At 36.9% G+C, this 26633-nt stretch overlaps 1 protein-coding gene across 3 annotated transcripts; it reads left to right on the forward strand.

Moving 5' to 3' along the window:
* The first annotated feature begins 604 nt into the window (after nucleotides 1-604).
* Nucleotides 605-25265, forward strand: LOC117399842 (myb-related protein A-like). Of its 3 annotated transcripts, XM_033999253.3 has the most exons (16): nucleotides 605-1227; nucleotides 9616-9721; nucleotides 9919-9990; nucleotides 11038-11130; nucleotides 13418-13638; nucleotides 13954-14143; nucleotides 17150-17224; nucleotides 18347-18448; nucleotides 20358-20585; nucleotides 20963-21328; nucleotides 22167-22306; nucleotides 22580-22694; nucleotides 23337-23453; nucleotides 23542-23649; nucleotides 24153-24335; nucleotides 24637-25265. In XM_033999253.3, exons 1-16 carry the CDS (start codon nucleotides 1205-1207, stop codon nucleotides 24760-24762), a joined length of 2265 nt encoding a protein of 754 aa, XP_033855144.3. In that variant the 5' UTR covers nucleotides 605-1204; the 3' UTR covers nucleotides 24763-25265. The 3 variants fall into 3 exon arrangements, with proteins under 3 accessions (XP_033855144.3, XP_058878236.1, XP_058878237.1); XM_059022253.1 differs by lacking the exon at nucleotides 18347-18448; XM_059022254.1 differs by lacking the exons at nucleotides 17150-17224; nucleotides 18347-18448 and having other exon boundaries at nucleotides 606-1227.
* The last annotated feature ends 1368 nt before the right edge of the window (nucleotides 25266-26633 follow it).

A 26633-nucleotide genomic window follows, 5' to 3' on the forward strand; every position in this document is an offset into this window, starting at 1 on the left:
GTATACCGTAGTGTATCAACTAACACGCGTGTTTGTATTGTTTATGTTAAGTGCCCTAGCTCTAGTTTCATATACATTGGTATACTTAAAACTAGTTGTTTATCTAAAACATTTAAAAAAACTAATAAACGCAAAATCATTGTTGCTAGAAATTACAAATAAGTACCCACATAACAAAACTGGTGAGTAAAATAAATAAATAAATAATGTGCACTATAGTACGTTTGATATTATTGTATTTGTAGTTTGAAACGTAATGTTTTTAGTCGAGGGATGCACCTTTGAAACACGAGCCTTTGATAACTTTTTCTTCCGGAATTTTTCAATCAAGTTTGTGGTAGGGGGCATTTTCCGTTTTGTTTTTTTTTTTTTTTTTTTTTTTTTAATAACGAGTTGGGCAGCTTGCTAATACGTGCTTGAGAACAATAAAGTATTCAACCTTTGCTTTCATTCAACGGCTATCAGAAAAAAAAAAACGTTAACTGAAACGTCATCCTGTTTCGTTGCCTTTATCCTTGCGTAAGTTGGGTATTTGTGTTATAATGAGAAGAGTGTTTCGTGTATATTCTGCAATCAACATTTCTTTGCTACCGCCTTGACAGCATACACTACAACTCCCAGCATGTCTTGTGAATCCCTTTCAATTCAACCAACCCTTCACTAGGCGTCACGCGCCCCTCCCCCAGACGCGCCACCAGACTGTCCAATCAGCAGCGAAACCGCGTGCGCAGATTCAAACGCAGTTCTAGAAGGAGGATGGGCGCGAGAAACGGCGGGATGGACGAAAAACCTGAAATACGAAATCAAAACAGCGTAGATGAGAGTAGGGGGCATGAATAGTGATCGAGACAGGCTGCAGTAGCCGAAAATATGCGTATCGCGACTTGGGACCCACAGACACGGCGCGGAAACTGCACAACTTAATTTGATTGATCTAAGAGAAGATCACATTGTATAACATCATCGGATACTGTCACTGTGTCAGAGAGATAAAGACGTAATTGACATCTCCTGATCAGAGCGAAGAAGGACAAACTGCAATTATAGGTTTGACAGCGCCTGGGTGTTACAGGTTACGTGTGGATTGGAGCCAGTGTGTTCTGTATATGTATTCATAAAACTGGAACTAAGATAAGATAGCCGATCGTGCAATTTTCTATATTTGGTCCTTGCTGCTGATTTAGCCAGAAGAAAGCTCATCACTATGGCCAGCATGACGGCTCGCAGGTGAGTCTTCTGTTTACTGTACGTACGTGCTATTATTTGTACATTGTTATCATTACAAATATTCTTAAAATGTTTCATGTTTTCTGATTTTTTTTCTTCCTTATTTTATATATATATATATATATATATATATATATATATATATATATATATATATATATATATATATATGCATAACTATATAAAGTTACATAACATAGACATGCATTTTAGTAAAAACGATGGATATAATAATACAAGTGTATTTTAATTTATATACCAATGTTATTTAACCATACTTTTACTGTAACGTTCCAATTATAATACTATTGTCAAAGATTAAGGTAACAAACTATTTGTTTTTCCTACAGTATATGGTTTTCTTCATAAAAATCGTTTTGTGCTGCATATGTGGTGTATGTATTGCAATTACTATACATTAAGGCCATTATAATGCATTTTGTTTTTCTGTCAATATTATTAATATGGCATTTGGCGGGTGATGTAGTAGTCGTCGTAGTAACAACAACAATAATAACATATTCAGCACCTGCTAGTCTAAACAAGCGCAAGACAGCGATTCATGCTTATTTGACTTAAGAGATCCAATTGAGAACACTTTCATACTAATGTTCCATGTATACGCATCAGATATTTATTTTCCGGGACAGTAATACAGCTACTTGTAGGTAAAACTTGTTACAACATAAGCATTATGAAGTTTAGCATCAAAAGTCCCTCGAACCTGGATAAATACAATTTTAAAACCCGATCAGTTTTATGATGAGTATGTAGTACACTTATTCCTATTAGATTGTGCTGCAGTTGACTGGCAGCACTAAATAATAATAATAATAATAATAATAATAATAATAATAATAATAATAATAATACAAGCTTTCTAAAGATTACTGACAGTTGTGCTGCCTGTTTCTGGGGTCAAAAATCGAGAATCCCTACATTCCCGAGACGAGTAAGTTGTGCAAAAATATTTCAATCGGAGTATAGAAAATAGTGTAATAGTGCGTCTGAATCAGAAACACAGCAGTTTTAATAAGCACATTTTTCAAAACTGTTAATGGACTGTACAAAATATTGTTTTGGTGTTTTTTTTCTGGGAAATCACCAACATTTCCATTTGGTCAAGGCTAACTTTACTTTGCGGTAATCTTCATCATGGTTATATACATTTGACTCTTCTGGTAACTTTTGTTAGGCAGTTCTGTTCAGTATGTGAAAAAAAAAAAAAACACTTCCAGACTTAAAAGCTTGCTGTAGAATGGCTTTTGTAAACTTGCCAAATGAAAGTTATTTTACATAACATAACCTTACATTTTCAGTTATTCTAAAAGGAACATAAAATCTACTGTGTGTCCCTTTTAAGCAACTGTCACTTGCTAATGCACAAAAGCCCCAAGTTAAAATGTAGTCAAAAGTTTTGATGCTTTTATGCAAATCCGCAGAAATGTGGAGGTGGCTTCCATCTACTGTACATTCAGTTTGTGTTACACTAGTTCAGTGTGTAAAACAAACTGAAGTAACCGGTGAAATAATATTTGTCTAACAAAATATATGACCCTACCAAATGATTCCCCCTTATAATCTAGTTTCTCACTTCAGTGCAAGTTCATCATCTTGTCTGTTCCTTATTCAGAAACAACTATGGCTGCTCAGCAGCACTATCTGTAAACCTGTTAAGCCTTTACAAAATCTGGCATGTCATTATTACCAGTTTGCCATAGTGACCATCCTCAACATTTGTCAATTGTTCTACAAGCACAAAGGAGATGAACATTCTCATTGGTAACTAAAATATAATTGGATATAATATTCAAGGTATGGAACTTACTGTGAATTACTTTGTAGTTGCTATATTTTTCAGATTTTTGCTTTTGAGGATGCGTTCATCCTGTAGTGGTTAGGCACAGGGTGTCAAACATGATGTTAGAACCTCAAGAAATGAAAGTGTCCTGACAGAGAAGTCTTACTGTTGCGCATGACTTTTGATTCATGAGCCTGCCTGTAAGCGTAGATCTTTCTTTTGGCAGTTCCAGAGTTTGCTGCTGAGTGGGATGATGGCTATTTGAGAAATGCAGGCCAGCTCAATGGAAGACTATTTTATTGTGAGTCATGCAGTGCATGTGGTACTTTTCGTGGTTGTGGTGGTATGCTTTCTTTTGTAGGAAAATTGTGCTGTATGGTTTGGTTATTTGTAGTTTGTCAATTAGGTGTGGTGTTTTGCACCACATTAACCATGGTAAAAGCATACAGGAACAAAGTGTAATAAAGCATAAAGCATGGTCAGCATTGTAAAGCCCAGAGCGGTATGGTAAAGCATATTTAAAAAAAAAAACAGGGTAAACTATACAATATATACAGTATGGAGTGGGGAAAGCAAAGGAAAATTGCACAATCAACGTGAAATACCATGGTAAACTGTAATAAGGCTCATGTGAATGCTAGAGTCCTACAAATAGACACACATTTAATAATGTAATCTTGACTTATGTGGGTTTGGAATTTTGTATTTCGAGCCACTGGTTCTGGAAATGTTCTTTGCTACCATTGGCCTGGTTTTGAATAATTGGAAGGCGCTTTGGACAGGCTGGTTCTACTACATGCTGGGGATTGTTTAAAAAACAAAACAAAAAGAAATGCCTTGGTAACCAGTAAGAATACCGTCAATGTGTGTTCCACTCTTTGCTTGGCAAACCAGCATTTTCTGTAATTTCCAACTGTGAAATGTTTTAGGCTTCAGTGTTTCCTCATGATACTTCACTAATAAATACTGTACAATAACATGTGTTTTCAACTTCAAAAAATAAGCCCCAATGTGACTGAAATGATTTGTTCCTCTCTATGCCTGCAACCAGCTTGTCACAAAAAAGTAGAGAGGAAGTCATGATTCATGGAAGTTGAAACATGGTTCAATGATATTGTGATACCTTTTTTTTCAACATTATTGAATTGTTCATTTCATATTAGAACAGTTCAAAACCATCTACTAGTTTGTATCTTTCAGTTGTTTACATTGCGGCTTAAATCGTGCCATGAAAGTGGTCATTTATAATATCAATTCTAATGAACTATGCATTTCGTTGGTCTGTTCAGACAGTTAAACAGAAAATACTGCATTAGAAACTACTACTGTTCATTGGAATTCATTTGAGGGTAATTTGAGCCCCAAACCCCATTTACATTCTTATAAAAATGTAGGTTTGCTAGCTCCTTTTCCTGAAAGACATGCCTGTTTTTGTCTCACAGCTTAATTTATGGTTATAATTGTTTATTTTCTTTTTCTTTTTCTTTTTTTCTGGCAAACCTTATCCCAGCCACTCATTGCTAACCTAGTTGAAATAGCAAACCTCTTGTTTGATAGTTGTACAGTACAGTAACCATGCTCAATCTGTTCTGCTAAAACCAAGCTGTCACAACAAGTGCTTAATCAAGCACAAGTGTCATGGACAGTACCCACAGCGTGCATGCACTGTTTGAATACACGCAGGTTTTCTTTTAAATTTCTATTAAAAAGATATTCAAATTAGTGGCGAATGTTTTTGTTAATCGCCACCATTAAGAAACGGATAGAAATAAAATTCCCAGTGCACAGCAGTTTGATCCATTCCTGGTTTTACGAGGAGTTTAATGAGACACGTCTGAGCTTGTTACCTACACTGTGGCTAATCAAACGTGACTGTAAAATTGCTATGCAATAAAAGTTATTTCCATGCCTGAGAAACTGACCAATTTGTGATGCGCGTTTTAATACCAACCATATTATTGTGACGGTTGTTTTAGATCTCCCTTGTTAAGTCTAAAGTACTGGTATTTGTGTTTTAAAAGTAGGAAGCCATTGATACAACAAACTTTCTTAGGGAGACCATTGTTTTGCACCACTTTTCCCATTATTTCAGAATAATCCCAGCCCAATATCATATGGAATTCTAACCAGCTAACCACAGCTTGAAGCCTAGGAGCCATGCACATTTTGGTCAGGGCTTGAATTTCATTTTTGTGTGCTGGGAGGATTTCCCCCCAATGCTGCAGCCAATGGGGGGGGGATTCCAAAATTTTAGGGGGGAATGGCAAAAGAAAAGGCACTTTTGCATATAAAAAACAGTATATATTTTACTGCATCATCATTCACATGGTGTTGCTTTAAAATAAGCTGCTTTCAGGAGACCTACAGCTGTTCATCACTGTGAGACAGAGCACTCTCCATTGCTTTTGCCATTTGCCTGACGTGAAGTTTTTGCAAGCAGCAGAAGAAAAAGATGCTTTTCTTTTTAACCAGCGCTCCATTTCCTTTTTTAACTCTTTACACTCAGCCCTATATCCGCCTGTTTTTCACTGTTTTCATTTATGTATGTTTAACTACTGGATAGTTTGTACTGCATACATGTAACATATCAAATGAAAGGCCACAAAATTCCCTTTCCTATTATATAAGAGGAACAGGATCAGACATACTATATGTGGTAGAGATGAGAAAAAAAATATAGTGTATATATTATTATTATTTATTTCTTAGCAGACGCCCTTATCCAGGGCGACTTACAATTGTTACAAGATATCACATTATTTTTACATACAATTACATTATTTTTTACACATTATTTTTACATATAATTACGTCGTGAACACACGACCCTCCGGTCAAGAGAGTTTAAACATAAATATATATAATGGTTAACGAAAAGGGCTTGTAACCAAGAGGTCCCCGGTTCAAATCCCACCTCAGCCACTGACTCATTTGACCCTGAGCAAGTCACTTAAACTCCTTGTGCTCCGTCTTTCGGGTGAGATGTAGTTGTAAGTGATTCTGCAGCTGATGCATAGTTCACACACCCTAGTCTCCGTAAGTCACCTTGGATAAAGGCGTCTGCTAAATAAACAAATAATAACAATAATAATACTGTACTGTAGTGAGTGGTCCAAAAAAAGAATCTCAGTTTAGTAACTGCAGTTATCCTGAACAGCTGCAGTATAGGACAAATGATTGACCTGCAATATCAGAGGAACAAAAAAATAGCAAACAGAAAAATGCAAGGTAAAAACAATTATTTAAAAAAAGCGAATTCTTCAATGTAAAACCCTTCTGGTACAGTACAACATCTTTTTCCCCAAGTGCACCCTGTCGGTAACAGTGGCAGGTTCCTCTGTTCCTTCAAGTCTGCCTGTATTCAATACTCCATACTCCTTGTGATTATTTAAAAACAAACCGTTACCGCTTCTTAAATTCAGAACCTAAATTCAAACATTCATTTCAAACAGATTAGTCTGTAATTCTACTAGTCTGTTTCAGTTATGTTGCAATCCTTTAATCAGAGGCCAGCTTTGTTTTACAACAGAAGAGGCCTTTCTCAATGTTTTCCAACTACTTGGCATATTACATAAGTGGATAATTCCAACATTTGTTCAGTTAGGCACCTGTATAATCTGGCTAAAGATTGGCGAGATACTGCTTGAGGTGATTAATATTTTGACTGATTGTTCCACATAAACTGTATGTCCCCTCAAAGCTGTTTGGTGCACAGCACCCTTCAGAATCCTCAAATTAGCCTTATTGTTTCTCCTGTGTGTTTTTTAATATCTCTACAAACTGCTTTTTCAATGAAGTAAGACATTGAACAACGGATTCCCATTTTCATGACAGCTTGGCAGTGAGGTGATGAATGGGGCCTACGTTTATAGGATATCCAAACAAATGTGGATGTTTTTGAATGTTGTCATATATTTAAGCAATATCTACAGGGAGAGCGCTGAATGTACAATCTCCAAGTGGTCATACGAGAAAGGGAGACTGTTGTCTCCAAGGACACTATGTGCCTTGAAGTTCTATGATAAGACATTTGGTTTTTCCCTGTTTTGGTTTATTCATTAAAAAACAGTTTACTGCTGCTTCTACTGTGTTTGACTTCAATCAAATCAGTCATTCATCTTGAGTGCTGGTTGCTGTTGCTGTGCTGTCAGTTGAATTACTGTATTTGTTTGAACTGTAACTCAGTGTTTTATCACAAGATAACAGGATTTGGAATCCCAATGAAAGTGAATGGCAGAGAGATTCCACTTGCCAGAATAAATATTATTATTGGTTTTAAGGGTCTTCAGTAGTCAGTGGATGTATCCACACTGAACTCTGGTTTGGAGTCACATGTTAAGCAGTGTTTGTGCGTGTTGGTACAGCTAAAGTATTAGGCCTATAGCTGCTGTTTAATTGCAGTCCTGGAAATGTAGTTTGGTGTCATGTACTTGAGTGGTTGTGGTTGGATCTGGCCTGTAATGAGAGAACATATGTAAGGGTGTGGCTTGCAACCAGGCCACAAAACTTAGACACCAGCTGCCATAATGTAGAGTTCTGAGGGCAAATTAGCAATTACAGTCATTTTCAAAGGCAATTGTTTGGTGTACTTTTTACTCATTTAACTCTGAGCCAGTGGGTCATTCCGTGAACCTATCTCGCCACAAAACTTGCCCTTTCCCCCCTGGCTGAAAAACTGGAGGAAAACAGTTTCCCACTATGTTGAGGAAACCGTTTTTTAAACATACAATCAGTTACTGGTTGACTGCTATCACATGTGACAATACTGGATTTGTACATTTGGTAATTTAGCTTGAGGCTGGTGTTCTGTTTATCTAGTGAGGACAATGATTGGATTGGGCTTAAATGTAAATACCGGTATATATTTTACAATGGGTACAATATTAAAAAAGATATTAAATATAAAGAGACATTAAATATCTGCAGCAATTCTTGCTCAAGATGGTGAGTAATGACTGTTAGAATCTTGCTGTATGTGGTCACCTTTCTGGTATGCAGAGTCTGGAATAGAGGGCTTGATAGAAAGCTCTTTGTAATTCAATCACAGTGGAGCAAAACAAATGTCTATAAATGGTAAAAGATAGTTTTGCATTAGTACATTGGCATGACTGTGCGATCATGTTATGCTAGTGCTTTAATAGTACTGGTAGCACTGTGTTTTGTATTATGTTGTACTTTATAGACATAATTGATAGTACTGTATGTGTTGTTCTCATAAAGTGAGGCAGGCATTAGGACTAACACTCCCAGTCTGCTGTGGGTGCACAAAGAGTCCTTGATATATCCAGCTTGTAATCACAATTACACTTATTATCCACTAGTTATTTATATCCCTGCAGACGGTGTATACAGTATGTACAGTATGTAACACTTTACATATATCTAGGCATAGATAACGGCTTATCCAATTGTGATGGAATTTGGTTAGACCAGTCCTTTGCAGAGAAGTTATTGAGAGTATGTGGCAAAGTGGTGAGTGGATACAGGTGAGTGCAGTGCAGGTACAAATCACACGGACAATTACTAACAGGTGCAAGGGTGTTTATTGATTTAATTAACAATGTCCAGAGCCTTAATGCAAACGCCTGTAGATAATTATGATGGAGCGATACAGCGGCGTGTATCACTCGGTATTTATAAATCCCCGGGTTTGACCCGCAACCAAAAAGTTTTACACACCAACACTAAACACAAAACACAAACACAGTTCTTAGTGATAGTGAAATACGTGCAAGTGGTGTAATACAGTTCTCCGTGAAATGCAGGGGTGAAAGTAATGGCCAGGTTTATGCTGGCTTTTGCTACAGCTCCGGATCGTGTTATAGGAAGTCTAGTTTAAAACAAACAGACAGTTATAACAAACACTAACAGACAAATCAAACTCACGGTTTACACTACGGTAACACAGGCTCCTTGTAGGTTGTCTCTAACCATTTACCAAGGAACAGATCACGTCAGCTATGACCCCTATTTATATCCTCACTCATGACCCCTAGTTTAACGAGCGCATCCGCTCCTCCAACCCTCAGATGCCACACCGTTTAACGTCTGGGCCATTGAGTTTGGATACTGTAGCTGAGCCCCTTTCCTAAATGACCAACTTCCACCTACCCTACGGAATAAATTGTCGTGCCATTTAGTTAAGGGTACTCTGTTCCCGTTACACAGTGCCCTCACATGTTGAGAGGGAGATCTAACACCAAGCACCATTCGATCTCTGTCACAGAGTATCATAATCTGTGGATGTAATGAGATGTCTTTCCAACACTATCCAAACAAGTTACTAGTTAGTGTTACATATTTATTTTTATATCCCAAAAATGATAATACAGTACTGTAATACATGCAGATGTATGTGATTATGTGATGTGACTTGGCACTAGACCTGTAGGCTAGTATATAAGCTGGATGAGTGTTGGCAAGATGACTCTCTGACTTCACATTGGTCATGATAGTGGGTGCTTGTGGCTGCAAGCATATAGTAGAATGTGTTTTTATAAACATTTTATTTGATACTTTTGATCAACAAAACCTGGTCCTTTTTCAAATATTTATCTCGGCTTGAAAAATGCCTCTCCTGTTGACAGTGAGGATATAGAAGATGAAGGAGTCCTTCAGGATCAAGACTGTAAATCTGCTGAGCTGAAGAATTCTAAGAAATTGTTGAGCAAAGTGAAGTGGTCTCGAGAAGAGGTAAGTGTGTGCTCCCTGGTTTGTAATTTGCGGATAAAGGTCACATGATTTGAAAACCCTGAATTTTGGAGATGTGGCTGTGCTTTGATAGAAATAGAAAGATCTAAATTGTACAGATTAATAAAAATGGTGGGCTGAGCCATTTTGTTTCCGGCAGAAAGTAAAACCAAACATTTTCCCCTTTTTTATGTTGAAAGGATGAGAAGCTAAAGAGGTTGGTAGACCAACATGGACCAGAAGCTTGGGATTTAATTTCAAATTACCTTCCAGTAAGTAACTAGATATTATATCCTATGTATTATATTCGGTTGTCTTTAACTATTACAACTCAGATCTGAATTCCATTTTTCACTTCACCTGAAGAAGCGGGAGTGCAGAGCTGTCAACCCTCTTTTGGCTTGAAGCACCATGCTAACAACCACTGTGTTCTTAAAGAGACAGAAAACTCAAATTGAATAATATGTAAACAGTTCAGATGAGGGGTTCCCAAACTTTCTTGGCTCAGGGCCCCCATGACATTTGGCATCCTGACTACCTGAAATGTAGATTTTGATGCCTGTAGTGAGATGTTATTCGTTGTACCAGTAGAAGTACAACTGTTTTCATTCTACTGAAAAACCATACATTGGCAGAAGAAATAAATAAATTATGTTATATAATTATCAAGTGCATTCATATAATTGCCTATTTTCTGCTTACAATCACCCCCTTTTGTTGTATATTGGTAAATACTGTTGGCGCGGGCACAAGCTGATGTCAGTGTTAAATCTGAAATAACCCCAAGCACCTAACTGAAGCATTTGTGTAAATTAACTGATCCCTGGGTCTAGACTAGAAACCTGTTTTTTGCGTTTTTTTGATGATGTCAGACAGGGTCCGACAATGGACCGGATAGGAATAATTGCAATGTCGGACCAGGTCCGACATAGAACCGCAAAGGGTTAAATCATCCAGTGGCCCCCTAGGGGTCCCCGTCCCCAGTTTGGGCACCTCTGCTTTAGACTAAAGACCTTTTAAAACTAAAGTTGAATTAAAAGTACTGTAGTCAAGAAATTGAAAACACATGAACTGCCTTAAATGGGATCCTTCACATCTCAATCAGAAGTGTTCGATGAACCATGTACGGCTCAAGAACCATCAGTTGCACAGCTCCGAGCTGTGTATTTAAAAAAAGTTTACACATTTAATACTGAATGTTTTGGAATAGACCATACTGTGATTTCATATCTAGAAGAAAGAGAGACTATTTGGAATTTAATTTGTTTGAGTGCTTGAGATGCCTAAGTTTGAAATCTGTTTTAATTATATTACAAAAGAAACGGACCGATGCACAGTGTCAGCATCGTTGGCAGAAGGTACTCAACCCAGAGCTAGTTAAAGGACCCTGGACCAAAGAGGAGGATCAAAGGGTGAGTAAGCTGTCCTATATATCTAACCCATGCACACTGGGTTATTCCATTGTAGCACACATTTTCTTTTCAAATACAGTAATCCGTTGCGTATTCGCATGTCACATATCCACCCTGTTTATCCGCCATGATCAAGCTCTTCAGCAACATTAGTTTATTATTAAACAGAGAAGATTAGTTCCGAGATTGTAGATCAAAGTTTTCATACACTGTGTTGTATGTGCTCCGAACGCTGCCATTGCTGGTAGTGTCACGTGAGCTGTTCAGTGTGTTGATATATAAATAAATCCTGTTCACCTGCGGGGTGTATCGACTTTAATCTCCATCTCGATCTCCTGCCTGTCACTCAGCAGCAAATGCACGCACCCACATGGCAGATGGCTACTGTCACAAGCATTAATACCCTGTATCTTTCTAAAGAAGGGATTTAGGGGAGCTTCCTAATATAAGCTGAATCTCAAAACAATAATTGTGTGAATATAGTAATTGTTACAGCTGTGTATAATGGCATTTAAAACAGGATTCATTTTACCGCATTTTTACATATCCGCTCTTACTCTTGTCCCACCGCAGTGGGATATGCGACGGATTACTGTACTATTACAAAATCAGAATTTTATTATATATCAGGGGGGTTATTTAGATAAAACAGGAATCCACTTTTTTATTTCATGTGCCCATTGCATTATTCCTCAGAGATTAAGTGCATGTTGCCGTTACAAGATGTTGTTCTGAAATATAAACTGCCCTGTGATCAAGAGAATCTCTGTTGGCAGGGAGGACAATGCATTCTGGGTGTGACTGCATTAAATATGCTCATGGTAGTCCTAGAATTACATCACATACTTGGGTGACAGCAAAGTTTGGCCTAAACTATTTTCATATTTTTCTAGAATGGACAAAAGAACATTTGTTTTTATTTTAATTGGGTTGAATTCAAATGATGGTGTAGCTTGCCTTACAGTGGTAAATGTTATTTAGGGTTTAGTTGTACTTCAGTATTTCTACAGTAATTGCAGAAAAAAAGCATTAATTGCAAGTTGTCCATTTTTGCATTCAAATCTGATTTTGATTGAATGTCCGGGAAGTAATCATATCTTGCCTTCTGCATTTATAATATGAAATGTTTCCTAAACTAAAAAATGCAATCCAAATCTTCTTTAAATCAAAGTTTATTTTGCCAAACATGCATATTTTAAAATGAAAACGCTCTCAGAAACTACAAGAAGAATGCATGCAAAAATATAAATTCATATTTGGTGCAAGATACCAAGTTGATAAAAAAAAAACAAAAAAACATGCAACTATATAAACCAGCCGGTAAATCAAGAAGTGTCTGTGCTTTTCAATTGTATTGCATATTTTGATTTTGAAACTGATTTCAATACACATACTGTACTAAAACGAAACATACATTCAAATTTTTATTTGAATACTGCTAGGAATCAAAGCTATTAAATGGTCAGTATATTTAAAAACAGTAAATTAATTGTGCTGTTGTGACGAGCCACTTTAAATTGAATTTCTGCTGGTAATTGAATGTGGGAGGCCAGTGTAAGCTTAGTTAATCACACACTGTTTAAACCCAGGAACATATTTTCCGTTCAAACCAGTGCGTTGACTCGGCAGAATCTGAATAATAATAATAATAATAATAATAATAATAATAATAATAATAATAACTTAAACCATCAATGTTATTTAGGACTCAACCTAAAAAAAAGCCTCCGAATTTAATGTATCATCAAGTCGATTATCAGCACACTCCTAGATTGTAATATTGATCTTTATGTATAAATTAAAATTGAAATTGTATATCACAGTGTAGTTTAAAACCTTTGAATCTTTGGTTGTTTTTTTATTGGTGTCTTTCAGTGGTAGAAAAGATTTTGATTCTGAATAATACTTCAATTTATAGTTCTTCAGATAAATCTTTTTGCACTAAGCAGTAATCAGGGTTCAAAGTGTAGCCTATTTGGCTCCATCCCAAAAGTTTATCAGATCTGGCTGTGTTGCAATTAAATGTTTGTGTGAGAACCACTTTGTTTCACGTGTTCAGATCTCAACAGGTGTAGAACAGTTATTGAATAATGATAGTATTCTGTACCATAGTGCTCGAATCACAGCTGAGTGGGAGTGAATTAAGGTTGGTGGTTTTGGTTTTAAATAAGCTTAGAGAGATAATTACTATACACTGTGCTTGTTCAGAGGTCACTGAAAAAAAACAATTTATAGTTCTCCGGTGGAGTACATGCATGCATACATTATTATTTTTAATTATTGACAGGTCATTGAACTTGTGTACAAGTACGGTCCGAAGCGCTGGTCTGTGATCGCCAAGCACCTCCATGGAAGAATTGGCAAACAGTGCCGGGAAAGATGGCACAACCACCTGAACCCTGAGGTGAAGAAGTCATCGTGGACTGAGGAAGAGGACCGTGTCATTTATGAAGCCCACAAACGCCTAGGAAACAGATGGGCAGAAATTGCTAAATTGCTCCCTGGAAGGTATACCACATTTCCTTGTAGGTGTTATTGTCTGAAGTACAGTTGTTGAATTCTAAAATGCTTGAAATTATGGATATTCAATAAAATAGAACATCCACATTTTCTTAGCTCAATTTTTTTTGCTCAGAGGGAGGGATTGCTGGTAAAGTTTTTTTCATGAGAAATGATTTAAATATATATATATATATATATATATATATATATATATATATATATATATATATAATTTCTGTCTTAGATTGGCACATTTTCAAATCTTTATGCAATATGTCAATATAAACATTAACCGTTTTTATTTCAAATTTATAATTTTAGGACAGATAATTCAATCAAGAACCACTGGAACTCCACAATGCGGAGGAAGGTGGAAGATGAAGGGTACTTGAAAGACGAGTCGAACTCCCTCTGTAGATCCAAACATGCATCCAAACGATGCTCGAAAGCATACTCCCACCTGGATGCCTTACAAGCACAGAATCAGTTTGTCTTGGCATTTCCAGCTCAGGTAATTTATGAATCTTTTTTTTTTTTTTTTTTTTAACCTTTTCTTTTTTCTCTACCCAAGAACACTCCATCCATTGTTTCAAAATAACTAATACAAAAGGACTTGTACAATAAATATTAACTTGTTAAATTCAGGGGTTGTCAAACAGGGCTTCACTATTTTCTAATTTCACCTGCCTGTCATCATTGACTAATTTCACCTGTCTGTCATAAGAACATAAGAAAGTTTACAAACGAGAGGAGGCCATTCAGCCCATCTTACTCGTTTGATTGTTAGTAGCTTATTGATCCCAGAATCTCATCAAGCAGCTTCTTGAAGGACCCCAGGGAGTCAGCTTCAACAACATTACTCGGGAGTTGGTTCCAGACCCTCACAATTCTCTGTGTAAAAAAGTGCCTCCTATTTTCTGTTCTGAATGCCCCTTTATTCTAATCTCCATTTGTGAAAAAGTCCCCTGGATTGACATTGTCAATACCTTTTAGAATTTTGAATGCTTGAATCGGATCACCGCGTAGTCTTCTTTGTTCAAGACAGAATAGATTCAATTATTTTGGCCTGTCTGCATACGACATGCCTTTTAAACCTGGGATAATTCTGGTTGCTCTTCTTTGCACTCTTTCTAGAGCACCAATATCCTTTTTGTAATGAGGTGACCAGAACTGAACACAATATTCTAGATGAGGTCTTATTAATACATTGTAAAGTTTTAACATTACTTCCCTTGATTTAAATTCAACACTTTTCACAATATATCCGAGCATCTTGTTGGCCTTCTTTATAGCTTCCCCACATTGTCTAGATGAAGACATTTCTGAGTCAACATGAACTCCTAGGTCTTTTTCATAGATTCCTTCTTCAATTTCACTATCTCCCATATGATATTTATAATGCACATTTTTATTGCCTGAGTGCAATACTTTACACTTTTCTCTATTAAATGTCATTTGCCATGTGTCTGTCCAGTTCTGAATGCTGTCTAGATCATTTTGAATGACTTTTGCTGCTTTGACCTTTGATGCCAGTCAATCGCAGGGCACCACACACACACAGAGCAATTTAGAGTGACCAATCAACCTGGACAGCATGTCTTTGGACTGTGGGAGGAAACTGGAGAAAACCCACGCGAACACGGAGAGAACATGCAAACTCCACACAGACAGTACCTTAGGCCGGATTCGAACCCAGGACCCTGGCGCTGTGAGGCAGCAGCGCTAACCACTACACCACCGTGCCGCCCTTGAAGTTAATATGCCAATTATTTATCAAAGTTGAATAACTAGCCTTGTGTTTAATCATGCGCTGCCACTTTTTTTCTCTGCATCAGACGAGGGGCACGTTTATTTAACTTTATAAAATAAATATTTTATAAAGTTAAAAGTTCTTCTTTATTTATAATGCACATTTTTATTGCCTGCATGCAGTATCTTACACTTTTCTCTATTGAATGTCATTTGCCATGTGTCTGCCCAGTTCTGAATGCTGTCTAGATCATTTTGAATGACCTTTGCTGCTGCAACAGTGTTTGCCACTCCTAGTTTTGTGTCATCTGCAAATTTAACACGATTGCTTACTATACCAGAATCTAAATCATTAATGTAGATTAGGAATAGCAGAGGACCTAATACTGATCCCTATGGTACACCACTCTCCATTTTGAGGTTTCTCCTCTAATCAGTACTTTCTGTTTTCTACATGTTAACCACTCCCTAATCCATGTGCATGCATTTCCTTGAATCCCTACTGCGTTCAGTTTGAGAATTAATCTTTTATGCGGGACTTTGTCAAAAGCTTTCTGGAAATCTAATCATCATTGACTCCCTATTTAATCACAGTCACAGCTCAGCTCTTTCTATTGCGTTTTGCTTTCTCCCTCCTCCTCCTCCTCACTCTCACTTCCCCGACCTGGAGTTCCACACTATTCTTTCGCAGCTCATGCGCTATATATCTTGCCTCATGAAAGAAGGCTCTGTCTTACTTCCTCCTTAGTGCTCGAGTCCTGTAACTAACAATTATTTGTGTTCTTTCAGATTCTTTTCTTCCTTACATCAAGGCTTCGTATGAGCTTTTCTGTCCTCTGAGGGTCGACCCCGGTCGCTAACTGGGACCCAGTCGAGAGGCCGAGCCTGTAACAACTCTCTGAGAAGTCAGAGGATTCTGTCTTTTCAGGGGCCCGGAGGCCATTAGGGCTAGCCTCGACTCCATAGGGAAGGCGCTCTCAGTTGGAGTCCGGCTCGTCCTTTTCTCTCTCTCTCTCTCTCTCTCTCTCTCTCTCTCTCTCTCTCTCTCTCTCTCTCTCTCCTGCTCTAGAGGCCGAGCCTCAAATCCCAAGTTGCAAAACACTCCCTTCATCTCGCAGCCCTGGTTCCCGCCCTGTGAAATAAATATAATTAAAAAAAGTTCAGTTGCGTTGATCTTTTTGTTTCCAGTTTTTATTTTCACTTTGGTGCAAAGTCTGTTTATACTGCCACAGTGGTAGTAATCCTCATACCCTTTCTGTTTTAAAGTAAGGGTTGGTTCATACTTCTGTCGCAGATGAATGTGATTCAACAAGCGCAGACAGCTATAAAAGCTGTGTAGCTTCACTCCAACCAATCAGCAAATTGTTAACATTTTTCAACATTCTCTGACCGTATGCGATTTCAGGTTGCAGATGCATGAGAAAAGGCTGTACGACTTTCCAAAAAAGATGCACTATGCAAGAGTGTGGGTGACGTAATTCCGACCTGTCAAATGATGTTGAAAGTATGAACCAACCTTTACAGGACCCCACCTTTCACCACATAGTTTTATATGTTCAGCATAAACCTTAATGTATGGCTAAGGTGGGGTTCTTTACCAGTTACACATTAAATTAACTTTTGTAACGGAACATAAGTCAAAGTGAAAATAAAGTGTGGACATTTTCATAAGGTTTGCTAAACCTTTCTAATGTAGAATGAGGTAAACAGGTGCAGTTTCAAACTTCAGCCTGTTGACATGAGTTGTGTTTTTTTTTCTTTTTTTAAGATTACTGGGTACTCCTTTAGTTCAGCAGTTGAAAGCTGCATGGAAGGTGTTCAAGAAACTTCAGTGTGTGTTCCAGTAAGTGTACCACAGTATTTGATATTCCAAATAATGTTGCTTAAGGTTCTGTTGCTGAATTCAGTATGGGTGGCTATTAATGGCTTTTTGGAAGTGTAATCTCTACTTTCTACTGATTGTTTATTTTCAAAAACCTTTTTTACAATCTACAAAACCTCAATTAGTTTTTTCTTGTGTGTCATAACAATCTGTATTGTACTTTTTATCTTTTTAAGTTCTAGTTTGGCCTATATCTGAGTTATCATTGATGCACCATCATCTGTTCACTTGACAAGTTTGTTCTTTGTTTTGCCAAAGGAATATATAACCAAGCCATAATAGCAGATTGAGGTGAACACTGTGTTCTTTGTGATTTCTTTGAAGGCAAATTATTATGGTTTACAGCCGTTTCTGATTGGTAGTACTAACACAGACCTAGGAATATTTAAAAACACTAGTACTTCAAAATCTTTTAGAAACAAAAAGACATAACTAGCAGGGCGAACAAAGACATACCTCAGCGTTAACAGCATGTTAAGTCTGTATTGAGTTACGAAGATCATATTAAAGCTAAAGAGGATGTAACACAACTCCAAGCAAGATATATACAATATAGGATAGGCTCTTGTATCAAATGCTTATGAATAGTTTAATAAAACACTGACAAGTAGTTCCCAAGAGATTGTCATTAATTATTCGCTTTGACAATCAGGTGTCAGTAAAGTGAAAAAGCAAGTCACTCTGACCTGCAATAGCAGTATGTGGAATAACCCCTTGTAACAAATGTTCATACAATTTCAAAAGTGTTTTTAAGATATAGTCTTCGTTAACCCAACCATTCCAGAACTCAGGCAGAAGTGGATTCTGATACCCTCAGGAACTAAGGAATGTTCATACAACGTGTTGTCACAATTAGATAAGCATTTTTCACTATATATATATATATATATATATATATATATATAGGTTTACACCACCTGCAGTAGCGGTTGCTGCTTGGTAATCTCCACATCTTTGAAAACTCTGCTATAGCCAACTTGCTACATTATACACCAAATAACAAGCCAATAAACCAACTGTTTCCCTGTTTCTCCTTTCCCTGTTGTTTTTCCTTTTCTTTCTTCTCTTACGTATTTATTACAGCAGCCATTTGATGATGATCCTGATAAGGAACAAAGAATTAAGGAACTTGAGCTGCTGCTTATGTCAGCTGAGAACGAAGTTGGAAGAAAGCGAGTCTCATGTGTAAGGACATTGTGTGTGCGCACCCACAACTCCGTAGATTGCTTAGTCTACTCATTTCCATCTCACTTACTCATTCAGCTCTGTTTAGCTTTGCTTCTTGGTCATGCTAATGGCTTGCTTGTGCCTTGCAGTGAGCGGTCTATTAACCCCTAATATTGCACAGTATGCACGGTTTGTTTGTAGAGATGTTGAATTTGATGACAGAGCATTATTACAGATGGATCATTTTAATTCAAGATCCAAGATCATCTGGAAAGATACAAATATAAAAAAGAATACTGGCAGTATGTCTGTCTGTCTGTCTCTATCTATCTATCTATCTATCTATCTATCTATCTATCTATCTATCGATCGACCCTAGGGAAGACTATTGTTTCTGACTATTGTGGCTTTGGGCATTGCACCCCTGGAGGCCATTTTATTTTCCTCTATGGCTGAGCCTGCAGAACATATTATATAGCTGATACAGCATACGTAATTTAATATTGACTTATATATTTTTGTATAAATATAGCTGATACAGCATAAGTAAATAAATAAATAGCATAAATAAACAACAGAAGATGTTATTGAAGTTCATACCGTATAGTTAGCAAAGTTTTTCTCTGTCTGGTTTGCCGACTACTGCATAATCCAGTTTATATCCCGCTCTTCATATTTGTTTACATCGTCGAGTTGAATTTGTTTGAATTTCAGAGTCAGAAAACAGGCAGTGATGTTTTAATCACCATTTTAGTGTTTGGAGCATCTTTCTTTTGTAGTATGTTTTGTAATTCATTTTTTGTTAAGTCACAGAATCGGTGTTCAGCCATTTTCTCTTGTGAAGAGTGTAGAGGAGAAAGGCGTTCCTTTGAAAAGGGGCGGGACTGACAGTGATGTGAACCAATCACATGACAGACCGAGATTATTGGCTGGTGGTGTAAGGATGTTAGGGCAGTAGTTCAATCTATTTTTCCTCCTATGGTGAAGTTTTAACCAATCACAGGCCAGGATTTCCAATCACTGATTCATATCTATCTATCTATCTATCTATATATATATATATATATATATGCGCCAGTATAATGGGACAAGTTGGCATTTCCAGAAATGTTTCTAGCAACAAGTTGATCAAAAACAGAAACCTGCTCTAACTCCAGCAACTTGATACTCCCATCTGATAAAAAAAGATTTGTGCAACCTATGGTAAAGAAAATCCTTCCTTTGTAACCCAAGTGTAGAAAATACTTTAAAAGGAATCGTCAAAAACATTTTCGTGTTTCACTCATCCATTTTTCCACACAGACTCGATGATTCAGTATCGGTTAGACTTCTTTGGTTTATGAAAAGAGGCTGCAGCATCTTCTGCTGCTGCTTACTACATTTCACACTGAGGAAGTTGGCCATTTGCGTGGTTTTCTAAGCGAATATGAGGAAAATTTTCTGGAGAATTTGCAGCAGTGTGTGCCAGGCTTAAAAGGCTAATATTTCATCCAAAATGACACTTCCAATTGTCTGCCAACTTCACTGGGGGCTCTGGTCCAGCTAGCCAACAGGCCTGCTTCTAAGAGATGTGCACCACCTCCTACAGGACAAGCTGCTACTTTTAACCTATTCCCTACAGATTTACCAGAATTCTGAAGAGGAGTGCTGAGGATAACTGCGTGTGAAAGTTGAACATGTAATCTGTTACACAGGACTGGGTATTTTATATGCATCACAATGTGATGAGCTTTATGCGTTGGCAGCATAGTGGCATGAAATCCTGGTCTCCAGCCAGAATTGTATGCATATGTTACTGTCATGCCATTAAAGTAGGCTGCTGTAGTATGCAATGGCTGCAACTACTCATTCCCCAGTGGTCCCACTGCTTCCAGATTAAAAACTAGTCATATTTCTGACTCTACCATCTGTTTTTTCCTGTTTGCAGCAGAGTGAAAGATTTAGTAGCTGGTCCAGTAGTGGCTGCATGACAAATACTACAGTGAGCAGCCTGGAGGACCAAAGCATGGAATACTGCCGAGCTGAGCAGCCCCCGAACACAGCTGTCCCCCAGCAGCCGTCTCCCAGCAAGTTCCTCGCAGTGGAGGCGAGTGCCGTGCTGTCATCCTTGCAGACAATCCCAGAGTTTGCAGAAACACTGGAGCTTATAGATTCTGTGAGTATTCACGTAGTTTGCCCATGTGTGAGAGAAAGAAAGGTGTTTCCTCCATTTGTTGTTGATATACAAACCCCATGGGATAGAGAAAATTGTTCCAGGGTACATGTGGTTGCAACAGAAGCACTGTTTAACCCCTGGAGTGAGAATGTGTCTGAAGCTTGCAAAAATGCCAATTGTAATGACCTTTGACCTAATTTTAGGCCATGTGGGGGGTGACTTCGACAAATAACATTAGTATAATTTTAGAGCTTGTTTAAAGGGTTTTACATCAAAAAAGAATAACATGTTGTCAGTCATTGAGGCTAGTGATTGGACCCCCCTTTTGGTCCCCGTTGAGCTAGAATGACCCAGTAGTAATATTTGTGATCGAACAGGATCCTGTTGTGTGGAGCGATGTCACCAGCTTCAGCCTGTCTGAAGTGGCCTCTCCGATGAAGCAGACTGCAGCTCCGTTTCCACACAAGCAGGAGGGCGTGATTCTAGGCTACCAGTTTGATGGCAGTGCAATATCACACATGAGCAGGAACTGTAGCAGCAGCAATGGGCAAATGGAACTGATTCCTTTAACATCGTCCGTTGTGACCAAGTTCAGCACCCCCCCATCCATCCTGAGAAGGAAGAAAAAGGAAAGGACAAACCATTCTCCCTCGAGCGAGGGAAACAGCAGTTCCTTCATGGACACCAGTAGCGTGTCACCAAGAAACACTCCTGTCAAGTCACTGCCCTTTTCCCCTTCACAGGTAAACCTTTTTCAGTTATATATTTCCTTGTTTCTTTCCCATGACTTTCTTCAGTGCTTCCAGCAGGGTTTAGTATTTTGTATATTTTATCCATCCATCCATCCAACACTATTGTAAAACAAATACAATTTCTAATTCATATATTATACACTCTTCAAAGTGTTGTCTTCTAGACTAAAGTTTATTTACATGTAATGTAGTTTATTTTTCTCCAGTGGCCTTTGTGTTAATTCTGGTTCAGATTCCAAAAGTTTAGTACAGCAGTGATGAAGCAATTTAATGCTGCTCAGTATCTCCGTTAAAAACTTTCTGGTAAGTTTAAGCGCTAACAACTATTCTATTTTTTATGACCTGAACTTTATTTTGTTCATTCTTTCGCTGAATAGAAGAAATAATTTCAATGGTGTACTGGAGGATACAAGATTGCTGTGTTACAACCACCACAAAGACAATAAATTGATATGCATTATTATTAAAAGGCATGTACATTTTTTGTGCAGTTACACACATATAGTATCTATAAATTGAAAAATAAATAGAATTTCCCCTTGTATATTTTCTTTGGTTTGCTGGTAGACATCTTAGAAAAATGTGGTCCTACATAATGCAAATGCCCTCTTACCTATGAAACTTAACTACTAAAGTAAATAAAACATAGTTGAAAAAAAAGTTAATGATATACATAAAAAACAGTTGATTTGTATTATTTATTTTAACATAGTTTGCTTCCTATTAAAGATGGCTGTAACCTGTTGTGCTTTTTGATTTAGTTTTAAACTGTACTTTTTTGTTTAAGGAGTTTTTGTACTTTATCCTGTGGTATTCTGTTCTTTTCAAGTTCTTCAACATTTCTGGGAATGAAAATTTCAATCTGGACAACCCAGCACTCACTTCGACTCCAGTTTGTGGTCAGAAATATCTTGTCACAACTCCCCTACAGAAGGAAATGACGCCCAAAAGCCAGAAGGAAAATGCAGGGTAAGAGAAAATACCTCTTTCCTTTTAGATTTTAGGAGTCTTTTCAGAAGAAGCTCCATAGTTGAAGAAAGAAAACAAGTTAGTATGCCTGCTAAATAATGTTCTAAGCAGAAGCAGCAATACAGAACACATGTGATATATCCACAAGTAATAATGACAATAATTCAATGCTTATTGCATAGGGTAACAATCATTGCACACAATGTTTATAAAAGACAAGATTGTTTAAAAATATTTCTAGGTCCTCATATTAACAGTTTGTTTTCCTTAAAGGTTCAGAACACCTAAAATTCGAAAGTCTATTTTAGCCCCTACACCTCGGACTCCAACACCTTTTAAGAATGCACTTGCTGCACAAGAGAAAAAGTATGGGCCCTTAAAAATGATGGTACGTAATTTGATTCAACATCCCTATTTTGGGCATGCCATTAGTGTCCGTTTTAATATTATCTCTACCAGAAATATCTTCACTGTTTGAGTTATATCAGAGTCTAAAAATACTGACGGCATCTTTTGATATTAACGTATACACAGCTTACTTGTCAATATAACATGACTGTTAAAAATCCTATATTCACATTGAATAACTGCTTTACTACTGTATTTTCATAGATAGCCTTGGACTTAAGTTAATTCACTTTTCTTTTTTTTATTTAACAGTAGTATTTGAATTTGTGTGTAGATCCAGCACAATCATTAAAAATACTTACAATAAAATGGTGAAAGGTTATTCTAGTTACTGTTCCGTGCTATATATTACTTTAGTACTAGAAGTTATTTCACCATCTAATTTCAACATGCAAGGAAGGTCTCTCTGCATCATTTAGGTATTGTTTAGGAGCAGTGGCGAGTAAAGTTTATTTTTCTAGTTATTTGTCAGCTGTGAGAAGATTACTTCTAAATAGTGTACAACAAAGTTCCATATTCAATTCCTGGAAATTGGAACTCTCTTTGTTTTCCTCATTATTATTATTATTATTATAATTATTATTATTATAATTATTATTATTATATTTCATTTTTTTACCAGCCTCAGCCACTGGCTTATCTGGAAGAGGACATTCGTGAAGTGTTGAAGGAGGAGACAGGAACGGATATATTTCTCAGAGAGGAACTTGAACCAGCCTTCAGGGCCTGGAAACAGGAGGTATGATAAATTTCAGTAGGACACGATGTGCTCATGATAATAAGGAGTTGTTGTAAGAGTCACTCTCTTTTGTTTCTCTATATTACAGCATTATGCACCTGCAAGAAAAGTCAGGAAGTCCCTTGTCTTGGATGCCTGGGAAAAAGAAGGCCTCAATGTCCACTTATTCCCACAAGACCAACAGTCTAATGAACAGGTGAGATGATCAAACTGAAGTGACATACTATTAAGTTTCACTAATGTTCACTTTACAAATTGAACAATGATTTATAAATGAGTTAGTATGAACATTTTGATAGTTAGGAATAAGGAAGCTTGTTGAATTATGAGTGGCCAAGATATGAAAAGTAGTTAAATCCAATATTAGTTCAGCATTTTCAGTGTAGCATGAAATGTGAGACACAGTTAGTCTGAAGTAGTTGTATGGCAACATATAAAGACTATAGTCATCAGTGAAGGCTGGTTGGTAAGAGGATTGAGTACATTAGCACAGTATTTTCACCAACGGAAGTATGATTTGTTCTCTTTTCCCCTAGCTTTGGAGCTATGCAGAGTGTTGCAGCTGTCTATTGAAACAGTATGCCAGGAAAGGGAAAGTTTTGTTTCTTAGTCAATGAAATGGACTGGGGAAACTGCCTTTAGTTTTGCATCTCTCAAATAGTATTACTGTGTTGATTCTCACTTTGCTTTCTATTCCAGTCCCCATCTGGAAACCTGCTCACCTGCTCCTTATTAATGATGCCGTTGTTAGATAAAGTGGAAGGCAGCTGCTCACCAGTGGCTGTGAAAGAGGAGCCCGGTATAACCCACCAGCACAGCGCACCTATAAAAAAAGAGAATCCTTATATGTTAAGGAGTACAAGATTTGAAACACCAATTCAGGTAATGACCTCCGAACCTGTGCTGGATGCTTTTTAAAACAGTTTGGTTTTGCAGCATATTCGAGAAGCACATAACTGCTGATTGGACACACTGCATGCTTCATTCTTATGTGTTCTGAGCTCAGTATTAGTATGCCATTTATTTTGAAGTTCTGTGCATTTACTGGCCAGCTAATGACTTAAGAATACAGTCTTCCTTGACTTTAAACACCCTTAGCTTAGTTTTTGAATGTCTGTTGGGAAATAATTATATTAACCAGCAGCTTTTTGCATTGATTTGAATCCTGTCCTTTTCTCTACAGATGAACAGTGAATGGGAAACAGTTGTATATGGAAAGACGGAAGACCAGCTGATAATGACAGAACAAGCCCGGAAATATCTGAATGCATTTAATAGTGGGAGTACATCAAGAGCTCTTGTTCTTTGAATACTCAATTTGTCACGTGCCAGACTGCTGGCATACATTAGCACTACAGATAGTGAAATAACCTGAACAGTGTACACGACATATAGTCTGTGGTTTATATATAAACACATTTAACACTTTAGATATGTTTTTTTTTTATAGATATTATAAAAGCTGTTATTTCTTAGTTTTCTGGTGGCCTCAACAAAATGTGTGAGATTTTAATGTTGTGTATCCTTAAGTATACAGTTGGGAAATGGGCCTTAGTTGGTGGCCTGTTTAGAAATTTTTTAGGAGTGAAATCCATCTCAACTTGAACATTCTCTTACATTCTATAAAAGAATGTTTCTATTTTTTTTATAAAAAGCGTAACATAAAACATCTGTTTGGCCTAACAAAAGAAGCTTATTTTATTTTGGCAATTTTAAGTATTTCACTGTCTAATCCCCCACCACCATCCCAATTTCTTGTTTTCTTGGGAAATTTCTTCCCAAAAATCCTGTCACTGATAACTATACCACCCCCCCCCCTCCCCCCCCAATATGAATTGCACAAGACTTTTCAAAGAAGAATTAATTTACTTTTTATCAACAAAAATACCAATGCAAAGAATTTAGGAAATCCAAGTAAGTATACGTAAAAAGTACATGTAACTGGATTGACAGACTTTTAAAATGTAGGCATTTTTCAGCACTATATATTTTACAGCCAAATTAAGCAGCTTGCATATTTGGTTATTGAACACATGATTTATTTAAAGCTACCAGGAGCTGCTTTTTTAACTTTTATTTGTTCTGCTTTTAAATACAATAGCCTGTTTTAAATGTATATGAAAATAATAGTTGAAGAAGGCTTGAGGAAAGGAAAAGCACTGTTCACATTGCACTACTGGTCTTGGTATGCTGCAGAAGGAAGAGGAGCAACTACAATGTTTAAGAGTAACAGGATAGCACATGAAATACGAATGCATTTCAGATTGACAGAATGAAGTTTGATCAACTTCACAGTATTTCTTTAAGGAGCCTCGTACCCGAGACATTTTATTGAATGTATTGTACAGAATGTAACTGCAGGGAAAAGTTGTAAATTGGGAAGAAAAGGTACTTTTTAATTTATTTTCTGCTCTAAAGCTCAATGTAGATATTTATGTATGTTGGGCATCTGGAAGTATTTTGTTGTTTCCTGTACATATACAGTTTTGACAAAACGTATTTCCATTTCACTGTCACTTTATTTGTGTGGCATAGAAGTTGTAATCTTCTATCTAAATTAATCATGTTCGGTACTATAATTATTTATTTTCCTGAATTGGAGACCACTGCCAGTCTCTCTCCTTTTAATATATTTAAGAATGTAGGCATAAGCATACGTTGGATTACATTTTTGTGTAATTCTGTAGGTAATATTTATTGGATGGTTCAGAATAATTTATTACTTATTAAATTCAGATGTAACAATTGATAGAAAAGCGCTTGATTTTTATGTTTTGTTTTGTTTGTAACTTTTTATTTTGCCACATCTCCTGTAAAATTAATAATATCAACCTTCCACTGCCTCTTTATACAGTCTCAAGCCCATTAGAACAATCTTTATTTTTGAAATCGGTATAAGATTATATATCCATATTCTGGATAGTATTACTATTTATTTAAATGTTTTATTCTAATTTACCCATTTAGAAATGTGTTTTATTCTGTACAGGTAGCAACACTTTGCTTCAGTTGCTGTAATGTAGGTAATTTGCACTTTTATTATTTGAAGAAATATCTTTTTGCTTTTGTGATAGATTTATTTTAGCTGGTAATGTTATCTAAATATAATTGTGTGCATGAAAAATTGAACACTGACATTTTAAGAAAAAAAAGTAGAACTATAATACTGTTGTGTGTAGT

Source organism: Acipenser ruthenus, chromosome 4 (assembly GCF_902713425.1).
Source record: "Acipenser ruthenus chromosome 4, fAciRut3.2 maternal haplotype, whole genome shotgun sequence".
Taxonomy (NCBI): Eukaryota; Metazoa; Chordata; class Actinopteri; order Acipenseriformes; family Acipenseridae; genus Acipenser; species Acipenser ruthenus.

Excerpts from the sequence above, each read along its gene's own strand:
- LOC117399842 (XM_033999253.3), top strand. The coding sequence starts at position 1,205 with ATGGCCAGCATGACGGCTCGCAG. Across the intron at positions 21,329-22,166 it reads TGCCCTTTTCCCCTTCACAG|TTCTTCAACATTTCTGGGAA; the intron begins GTAAACCTTTTT and ends GTTCTTTTCAAG. Across the intron at positions 22,307-22,579 it reads AGCCAGAAGGAAAATGCAGG|GTTCAGAACACCTAAAATTC; the intron begins GTAAGAGAAAAT and ends TTTTCCTTAAAG.